Source organism: Sceloporus undulatus, chromosome 2 (assembly GCF_019175285.1).
Source record: "Sceloporus undulatus isolate JIND9_A2432 ecotype Alabama chromosome 2, SceUnd_v1.1, whole genome shotgun sequence".
In the NCBI taxonomy this organism is placed as follows: Eukaryota; Metazoa; Chordata; class Lepidosauria; order Squamata; family Phrynosomatidae; genus Sceloporus; species Sceloporus undulatus.
The window spans coordinates 68,061,584-68,072,605 of NC_056523.1; the positions used below are offsets into that span (position 1 = coordinate 68,061,584).

The window sequence follows — 11,022 nt, forward strand, 5'->3', positions numbered from 1 at the left end:
ATACTTCAGCTTCAAGAATGTAATGCTAATGGATATGGAAGACCTTGACGACGACGACGACGACGACGACGATGATGACAAGGATGATGATAATTCTCTTTTCCCAGCTGGACCATCCATAATACCCTTTGACATATTTCCAGTATGCCCTTTTGGATGTCAGTGCTACTCGAGAGTTGTCCACTGCTCTGATTTGGGTAAGACCAAGAATCTACAATATTTTGTCACTGAAACATGTTTGTTCAAACACAGACATCACATGCTTATTCTTGTGACTATGTAATACACTTATGAAGTGAAACTATTTAAAGATGGTAAGAGTTTTGCTTAACTATCTAGTCTGGGGGTTCATTTACTGCTGTTACACTGCACAATTAATGCCTTTAACTGCCATGGCTTCATCCTATGGAATCCTGGGATTTGTTGTGGCACCAGAGCTCTATGTCAGAAAAGGCTTAATTTCTCAGTTCCCAGAATTCCATAGCATTGAGACATGACAGTTAAAGTGGTGTCAAACTGAATTAATTCTGCAATGCTGATGCAGCCCTGGTTCCAATCACTTCATCAAGTTAATAAATTTGCAAAGACTATTTCAACAGCACCCATCATAGCAATAGCAACGTCATTTATATACCGCTTCATACCGCACTAAGCAGCCTCTGAGGCTTGTTGGGGGCAATTAGCTTACAGTTGTAAACCACTTAGACTCTAAGCAGTTTACAACTGTCAGCTAATTGCCCCCAACAAGTTGGGTACTCATTTTAGCGACCTCAGAAGTATGCAAGGCTGAATCGACCCTGAGCCCCATGCTGGAACTGAACTCACAACCTTGTGGTTTATGAGTGAGTGGCTGCAGTACAGACATTTTAACCACTGTGTCACCAGGGCTCCTCTAATCATCCATGTCAGAGTCTCTGGAGCACTACAACAAACAAATTCCAACTGTGTCAAGGGGAACAGAATGTTCTATAGAACAATCTATTCCAAATATGTTTATGTGTGTGCGTATAAGCAAACTACACAGGTCCTATTCTATGGAACCAATACATCTGTAGTGTACAGACCATTATGGTATATTCTTCATAAACTTAATGCAATACAAAAAAAACCATTCAAAATTAACAGCAACACTAAATATATTGATAGTATAGAGATGATGCAGGCAGCCACTCTAAAAGTGTTTGTATGGGCATAGTTTCCAGCACTCTTCAAAAAGCCACTCCTGGTTATTGGGGATACTGTATTCTTTGAGGAGAACAAGCAACTGAAGCTGGAAGACAAAATGGTGGAAATGGTAATATAAACCTGAAAGTTCTTGCGAATGTGAAAAGAGGTATTTGGACACGGGCCTTTGCAATAAATTCTATGAATTTCCAAAATTGTTGCTTAATTTTTCAAATTTTTATTTTTTTCCTATTTTTTTCTGTTGCTTAAGTTTTATACAGTCAGCCCTTCTTATACACGGATTTGTTATACACGGATTCAAGCATACATGGATTGAAAATGTTCAAAAAAAAGTATAAATTTCAAATATCAAACCTTGATTTTCCATTTTTTATAAGGGACACCATTTTGCTATGTCATTATATTTAATGGGACTTGAGTATACACGGATTTTGTTATACACGGGGGATCTTGGAACCAAACCCCAGTGTATAACAAGGGTCCACTGTATACACACACTATATAGCAAGTGTGGGAATCAGGTGTTTTCAGATGCAAGTCTCAGCAGCCCTGGCTAACATAGCTAATGGTGAGGATTATCAGCAGCTGTAATCTAACAACATCTGGAAGGCTATCTGATTCTCACCCTTGATTTAGTTTTTAGTTTTTAATGCCTTCAAGTTGACTGTTACTTAGAGGCAAGCCTGTCATAGGGTTTTCTTTCCAATATTTCTTCTGAAGAGCATGTGACTTTTGCTAAACAGTAGGCTTCCATGGCTGAGCAGGAATTTCAACCCTGTTCACCCAGACAAATCTTCATCTTCCGAGAACTAGACAATGATGAAGAAGAGGAACTAGAAGATAGTTTGTGACATATTTTAGAAGGATATAAGTATTTTTAACATAAACTTTTAGCAGGAACAACAGAGAGACCATGTTTTCACTTGATATACTATGGGGAAATTAAAGATTATAATTAATAAAATAATATGCCATTTTACTTACTGCAAAACAGAAACACAAACTCTTGGAGACTGGAGTGTTTTGTTGTTAGGAAATATATAGTTTAAGTTTTATATTTTATTCCTAATGAATAGGTCTGACCTCAATACCAAAGAATATTCCATTTGATACTCGCATGATTGATCTTCAAAACAACAAAATAAAAGAAGTCAAGGAAAATGATCTCAAAGGACTTACATCACTATATGTAAGTTTACTTTTTAATATTCGTAACTTTCTTTTCAATGAAAGACAGTAACAGTCTAAGTGGGGTTCAGGAAAGGAAGAGGCACTAGGAACAACACTGCAAACATATGATGGCTAATGGAGCATATGAGGGAATTAGAAAAGCAAACCAGCATGTGTTTTATAGACTATAGCAAAGCCTTTGCCTTCATAGATCATCAAAAGCTATGGAACGCCTTTAAAGACATGGAAGTGATGACAAATTTTTACTCATGACAAGAAGCTACTGTCAGAACAGAACATGTAGAAACAGAATCCAAATTAGCAAAAGGGTCAGACGAGGCTGCATCTTATCACCCTACATATTCAACATGTGCAGAACATATTATAAGAAAAGCAGGATTGGATATAGAAGAAGGAGGAGTGAAAATAGAAGGAAGGAATATCAGCAATAGACGATACCATAATAATAGCAGAAAACCTCACAGACCTGAATCAACTACTGAGGAAGATCAAGGAAGAAAGTGCAAAAGCAGGCTTCAAATTCAGTGTAAACAATGAAGAAATGGAAATAGCAAAAGAGTTCTTGTACCTGAGATCAAACATTGATTCTGTCCAGCATTCAGCTGCGCGCATTATTACATACGCCCACCGCTGCGACCATATCTCTCCTTCTGATGTCATCCCTTCACTGGCTCCCCCTCCCTTTCCATATTCAGTATAAGCTTCTGTTGTTGACTTTTAAAGCCCTCCATGGGGTGGCCTCTCCTTATTTATCAGACTTTCTTTCTTCCTTCACTTCCTGCTTGGGCCCTCCGTTCTAGTAGTCAAGGTCTGCTGTCCCAGCCTAGGATTTTCACTGCCCAGTTCCAGATTAGTCCCTTCTCAATTGCTGCCCCTCACTCTTGGAATCTCCTTCCCCCATGAACACGGGTCAGCACATTTTTAACCATTTTCAAAAGTGAGTAGAAGACCATCCTGTTCAGAGAAGCGTTCCCAGGCATTGCGTGACTATTATTTGCTATTTGACGTTTTTAATTTGTTGCCTGTTTTACTGAACCCTTTCCTGTATTGTTATGTATTATTTACATGTATTACTGTATGCTATTATTTCTTAGACTGTATGCCATGGGCAGGTTTATTCTTTACTCTTATCTGTTTTATTGTTTGTATGTACAGTGCTGTGCAAATCTACAGCGCTATATAAAGCATGATAGATAGATAGATAGATAGATAGATAGATAGATAGATAGATACAGGGACAGTAGCCAGGAAATCAGAAAAAGATTAAGAATTGAGGGTGGCTATAAAAGAACTAGATAAGATCCTAAAATGCAAAGATATACAATTGAGCACAAAAGTTAGAATACAAGCCATCACATTCCCTATTACCATGTTTGGATGTGAGAGCTAGACAGTTAAGAAAGAAGACAGGAAGAAAATCAGGTCATTCGAGATGTGGTGTTGGAGAAGATTGCTGAGGATTCCATGGACAGCCAAAAAAACAACCATTGGGTTCCTTTTATCAAATTATTTATTTAATCGGTATGCTGAACATAGCATATATAAAGCAGACTTGGAGGAAGGAGGTGTGGAAATTGAAGAAAGGAAAACTGGAGTGGAATCACAGGGAATCACGTGTTTCATTGATTCAGTGGGTTTACTCTAATTGGGGCTAAGAATTGGATTTACACCATATTGACCAGCTATTTAAGCACAAGAAAGAGAACAGAAATTTAGGAGCCCTAGTGCACTCTTATTTTGAGTGTTAATAAAGAGTACGGTTCAATATGTTAAAACCTCTCTTCAGTTACAGGCAATTTTTAGTATAAAGCCATAATCACCCAAAATAGGGCAGAAAAGGAAATTGATCAAAATGTGGGGGGAGGGATCTAGTCAGTGCTCTGAGAGAGCTTGCTGCTGCTGAAAAACTGAGAAATTATGATCAGCTTCTTGTCAAGTGAGAGTTCCAGTAACAGCAGGTTATCCCAAAGGATGCTCTACAATGGGTCCTTTTCATCCTGGAAAGAAGTGACCTGTGGGATGCCACAGGGTTCTGTCCTGGGTCCAGTGCTATTCAACATCTTTGGATGAAAGAACAGGGGACATACTTATCAAATTTGCAGATCACTCCAAATTAAGAGAAATATCTAACACCCTAGAGGACAGGATCAAGTTTCAAAATGACCTTAAAAGATTAGAATGCTGGGCCAAAACTAACAAAATGAATTTCAACAAAGAGAGTAAGGTACTGCACTTAGGGCAGAAAAGTGAAATGCATAGTTATAGAATGGGGAACACCTGGGTTAACAAGACTACATATGAAAAGGGTCTAGGAGTCTTAATAGACTACAAATTGAACATGAGTCAACAGTTTGATGCGGCAGCTAAAAAGGCCAATGCAATTCTAGATACACATAAACACTCATCAATAGAAGTATAGTGTCTACTTCAAGGGAGGTAATAGTGCCACTGTATTCTACTTTGGTCAGGCCTCACATGTAATACTGTGTCCAGTTCTGGGCACCACAATTCAATAAGGATGTTGACAAGCTAAAATGGTGAAGGGTCTGGAAACCATGCCCTATGAGGAGCGATTTAGGGAGCTGGGTATGTTTAGCCTGGAGAAGAGAAGGTTAAGAGGTGATAGGATAGCCTTGTTTAACTATATAAAGGGATGTCATAGTGAGGATGGAGCAAGCTTGTTTTCTACTGCTCCAGAGAATAGGACCTGCAACAGTGCATGCAAGCTACAGGAAAAGAATAAACACTAGGAGGAACTTACTGAAAGAGCTGTTTGACAGTGGTACATACTCCCTAAGAGTGTAGTGGAGTCTCCTTCTTTGGAGGTCTTTAAACAGAGGCTGGATGGCCAATTGTCATGGTTGCTTTGATTGTGAGTTCCTGCATAGCAGGGGGCTGGACTGGATGGCTCTTGTGGTTTCTTCCAACTCTATAATCAGTACAGGTTGAGCCTCCCTTATTTAAAATGTTTGGGACCAGAAATGATTTGGATTTTGGAATACGTATTTGCATATACATATCTAAAAAGATATCTAAAAGATGAGACAAAAGTCAAAACATGATAATTTTAAAAAATGTTTTATAGGCAGCTTATACACAAAGGCCCGAAACAGACAGGCTTAAAAAGCTGGCTTCTGTGCAGCTTGGGGGCGTGGCGATTACATGACACATGCCCCAACCTGAGCAGAAGCTGTCTTGAAGCTGTGCCGGGACAGCCTAAGGCAGCTCAAAAAGAAGCAGACCTTTTCCACTTCTTGCCATCTGGGACCACGGCAGCAGGCGCCCTTGGGGCTTCAGGTCGCCCCTTCCTGCCCACCTGTTTCGTCCCATAGTCTGAAGTAATTTTATACCTAATACTTTAAATAATTTTTGTGCATGAAATCAAGTTGTGTACTGAACTTGGTTTCATGCACAGCAAAGGAGTCACTATTTCAACTACCCTTGTGGATAATTTTAGTTTTTGTAATATTTCACATTTTGGAATTCTGAGTATGGGAAACTCAACCTATAAAACAAGGGAGTCAACCATGATCAATTAGCTCAGAACAAGGATTATAGACTATTGCTCTTAATTTTTGAATTGAAAAGCAGTATTATAAATCTTCAATTAATCAGTAATATTTATTAAATACAGTGGAACCTCACCATACGCGGGGGATCCGTTCCGGATCCCGCCGCATATGGCGATTTCCGCCTATGCTCGAGCCCCATTGTAAACAATGGGGCTCGTGCACAGCGGCAGGGCGGCGCGCGAGGCGCAACGGGTGCATGTGCCCATTCAATTGAATGGGATGCACCGCCCCTTCCGCCCCGTGCGCGCCGGCGGCTTTGAGCGCCTATGCTCAAAGCCACCGATAAAAAGACTGCGTATGTGGAGGATCCACTGTACCCTCTTGCTTCAATGAAGAAAATATCTATTTCTGATCCCAAACATACATAGTGGAGAACATACTGACTTGCACACAAAACTATACCACTGTGTCTTACTTCCATAGCGCACAATTGAGAAAACATGTGTAGGTTTGGGCTGCACAACGCATTTCTTTACAAAAAAACAACAACACCAAAACAGAGTCATAGAACCTTAAAGGGACATGAAGGGTCATTTAGCCCAACCTCATCAGTGTATAAACCTGCAATTAAAGCATATCTGAGAGTCTTTCCTATTTCCCATCCTGGAATTCTGAATGTTCTTCCTTGTACAACTTGTTACTCCTTGGAGCTCTAGAATTTCTTTTTCGCTTTCTAACACACACTTCCAAAAACTAAACTAAGCTGATTTTTTTTATAAAAATAGAATACCCTTCTCATGAGTAAGGATCTTAAAGTTACATGTTGTATTTCCATCTTATCACATTTTTACTAGGCACTTGCATTGAACAACAACAAGATAACTAAAATCCACCCCAAAGCATTTCAATCAACAAAGAAGTTGCGACGCCTCTACCTGTCTCATAATCATTTAACGGAGATTCCAGCCAATCTGCCAAAAAGTTTAGCTGAGTTAAGAATTCATGATAATAAAGTTAAAAAAATACACAAAGAAGCATTTAAAGGAATGAAGTCTTTGCACGTTTTAGGTAAGTGTGTTTATTTGCATCAAGCTACTGTATAAAAACTGTTTCAGCCATAAGCAATGCATTGGAAATTAAGCATTAAATAAGCCCAGATGAATAGAATGCACAAAACAGTAAATATATAGCTATCTATCAAGCTGTCTTGATAGTCTAGGCAGAGACCTCAAGATAGCAAGAAGCTAAATGGTAGAGCTATTTGGGTGTGGAAATAGGCAAAGACTATGGCGCGTTACAGATGTGCCGAAGGGGCATGCTAGGTTTAGGAAGGGGCGTATTAGGGTTGAGAAGGGGCGTCACTTCCTGACACCCCTCTGATTTTTAGAATGCCCACATACATGGTGCCTCGGTTAACGAAAGTAATTCGTCCCCGCTTTCTAACCAAAAAGCCTTCGAAAGCCGAATTGCATGGCGCTAATGGAAAACCGCTTTCGTGCAAAAAGCCAAAAAACACCAAAAATTTTCTTCTAACCCAAAAAAACATTCTAAAACCCGGAACAATGATTTCCAAGGATTTTTCGTATCCCGAAAATTTCTAACCTGATTTCGTATCCGAGTACCACTGTACATCTTTGGCTTGGCTAGCATTTTAAAACCAATATACTCTTCTTTTAAAGGAAAAAACATATTATGGATATACATTATTTGGCAAAGGTTAGTCAAAAAGGATTCTTCAGGGTTCTGGTTTATTTTCAATATTACCTGAGGTGTAGCTATCCTCCAACATCTCAACTCAATTTAACTTTCTTATGTAAGTTAATTATAGAAGTAATAACAGTCCCCATGCCAAGTTGGCAGTATGAACCAAAATCCCCTTTCCTCCACTGAAATCATGATTTCCTGTGCCAGAGTCAGATTTGTCAGAAAATTTTTATCCATAAGAACAATATGCTTAATAAGATACTCTTAAGACACTATGTCAATAGCACATTTCAATAACATGCAGAAAGGGTATAAATGGGAGACTTTCCCCTATTACAAATGCTGACATGATTCAAAACAAGGCTTTAATGTCTTTGAAAACTTGGCAGCTGTTAAAGACCACCGTTGGGAATTCCCAGTGTTTATAAGATACAGACTATAGGACTGCAAAACACAGAACCCCCCTTATGCATTATGTGTGTGTATATATTGTAGACTTGAAATAGTTATAACTACATAGGCACTAGTAATACATCTGTAATTTTAAGTTAAAACAAAAGTCTACAAGCCTTTTCAGTGACAATGCAGTGTGTGTTTCTTAACTGCTCACAGTTCTACCTGTTTAGCTTTTTTTTTGGGGGGGGGAATGAAAGAAGAAACTAACACACACTAATGTTTGTTTAAACATTCTGGAGGCCTTTCTGCTGTGTTTTGCCACAAACCTCCTAGAACTCCACCGATAACTTAATGTTTCTTCAGTGAGAGGGAAAATAGAAATGCAGCTATGGATTAGAGAAGGGCTCAGAGTCACTTAACATAAAATCTCTGAGAAGTTACGGACCATGAAGACTTCAACAACAACACGTTTCCATCTTAACATGCTACAAGCTTCTTGTGGTAAGGACTATGGGTATGACAACAGAGTAGTCATTTTCTTGAATACTTAATTCTAATGATTCCAAATTACTGAGTGTAAACTGTGTACCCGCCCTCAGACGGACCAGGCTAAGGCGGGGTTCATGGAAAGGATCTAAGGATTCAAAAGGTCATGGTGTTCCCTCCTTCCTTGTTTCATCAACTTGTTCATCCAAAGTGTTGGATGCCACCAGATATTACAATCCAACAATAATGTTCCTGTTCTATCTGGAGAGTAGACTACTAAATCAGTGGCTAGGTTGAGCTACATACTTCTGTTTTCAGTATTACCTTTGAAGGGGAATATCCATATTCCAGAACACATTAAAATGTAAAACTGCCAACAAAATCTGCATGCACAAATGCACATAAAACTTAGAAAACATAGAATCCTAGAGTTGGAAGAGAAACACAAGGGCCATCCAGTCCAAACCGCTGCCATACAGGAATCTTCAATCAAAGCATACCCGACCGATGGCCATCCAGCCTTGCTTAAAAGACCTCCAAAGAAGGAGACTCCACCACTCTACACTGCGCAAGAGTGTTCCATTGTCGAACAGCCCTTACTGTCATGGGTTCCTCCGAATGTTGAGTGGAATCTCTTTTCCTGGAACTTGCATCCGTAGATCCGGGTGCCTAGTCTCTGGAGAAGCAGAAACAAGCTTGCTCCTCTCAATTGACATCCTCTTCAAATATTTAAACAGGGCTATCATATCACCTTAACCTTCTCTTCGCAGACTAAACATCCCCAGCTCTCTAATCGTTCCATAGGACATGGTTTCCCAGACCCTTCACCCTTTTAGCTGTTCTCCTTTGGACACACTCCAGTTCTCAATGTCTTTTTGATTGTGGTGCCCAGAACTGGACACAATATTCCAGGTGGGGCCTGACCAAAGCAGAACAGAGTGGCGCTTTACTTCCCTTGATCTAGATACTATACTTTTATTGATGCAGCCTAAAATTGCATTGACCTTTTTAGCTGCCGCATCCCACTGTTGACTCATGTTCAGTTTGTGGTCTACTTGGACTCCCAGATCCCTTTCACACGTTGTTTGTTCAGCAGGTGTCCCCATCCTATATCTGTGCATTTCATTTTTCCACCCTAAGTGCAGTACCTTACATTCTCCCTGTTGAAGTTCATTTTGTTAGCTGTGGCCCAGAAATAAACAGGAATCTGTTGCTGCAGACTCTCAACAAGAGGACTTACTGAACGCTGCCTCCTCTGTGATAACTTGTAATCTTTAAATCTTTCTTTCTTTCTCGTATCTGTATAAAACTTCACAAGCACCTTAAGCTTCTCAAAAATACTAATGGCATTATATTATATGGGTGTCCTATACAGTACTTTAAATATCTAGTACTAGGGACTTTAACCTATAGCTTTATTGAGGAAATAAACTCATTGCACTTCCAGAAGAGTGGCCAACAGGCTAGCAATGATGTTATGCAGGGTGTGTAGTTGTGTAACTAAAAGAAAACAATAATGAAGTCACCTGGGGGACATGGGTGAAGCTCTAGTCTTCTTTGTCACTGTAAAGAAGAGATTGGAATGGCTTTCTGAGGCTCCATCTGTTGACACCACTTTAACTGCCATGACTCAATGCTAGGGAATTCTGGAATTGTAGTTTTTGTGGCACCAGAAGCTTCTGACACAAGAAGACTAAATATTCACAAAATTACAGTTCCCAGAATTCCATAGCACTGAGACATGGCAGTTAACTCTGTGATTCTGTGAACCGAATCTAAACATCAGAGGTATAATGTCAGTGAATGAAGATTACAGTACTAAGAGAGGAGGCAAGGTAAATAAGATATCGTAAGCGAACTGCAGAAAATGGTTTGGAAAGCCTGGTTCTGAAGCAATGGTAAGAAATCTTGGCCCATTAGATCAAACCCAACTAAGTAGTGATGTTTTATTAGAACTGTAGTTCAAAAAAACTAGAGGGCCTAAGGTTTCACGTCTTTAAGGGATCCACAGTGAGCAGATTCATTCATTATGCAAAAAGACAGAGCATTTGAGAAGTTTAGGTGCTTGATCTCAGACATATCAACCAACTTTCCTAATGCAATATCCTTTACATCAGTTTGGAAAATATTTAGAGTGACTCCATTTCTTGACAACCAGCATCTGCTACTGTTCCTGGAAATCAGAACTAAAATGGGAGCTATTTTCCATTGTGCATTCACAAAATGTATTTTTTTTGTTTTAGGACTGTGCATCTCAAGGCATGAAGGAATGTATGCTTTTGCTTCTGTTGGCTTATGTTCTGGCTAAGCCTTCATAGTCCTCATACTTCAGCTTCAAGAATGTAATGCTAATGGATATGGAAGACCTTGATGATGATGAGACGACGACGACGACGATGATGACAAGGATGATGATAATTCTCTTTCCCAGCTGGACATCCATAATACCCTTTGACATATTTCCAGTATACCCTTTGGAGTCAGTGCTACTCGAGAGTTGTCCACTGCTCTGATTTGGGTAAGACCAAGAATCTACATATTTTGTCAC

At 39.5% G+C, this 11,022-nt stretch overlaps 1 protein-coding gene across 1 annotated transcript in view; it reads left to right on the forward strand.

Annotated features, from left to right (window-relative positions):
• Positions 1-10,782, forward strand: part of LOC121920341 (asporin-like) — a 13,360-nt gene extending 2,578 nt beyond the window's left edge. Inside the window, exons 2-5 of the mRNA XM_042447473.1 lie at positions 10-197; positions 2,262-2,374; positions 6,743-6,956; positions 10,718-10,782. Coding sequence (XP_042303407.1) covers positions 10-197; positions 2,262-2,374; positions 6,743-6,956; positions 10,718-10,782 — 580 coding nt within the window. The remainder of the gene's footprint in view (positions 1-9; positions 198-2,261; positions 2,375-6,742; positions 6,957-10,717) is intronic.
• The last annotated feature ends 240 nt before the right edge of the window (positions 10,783-11,022 follow it).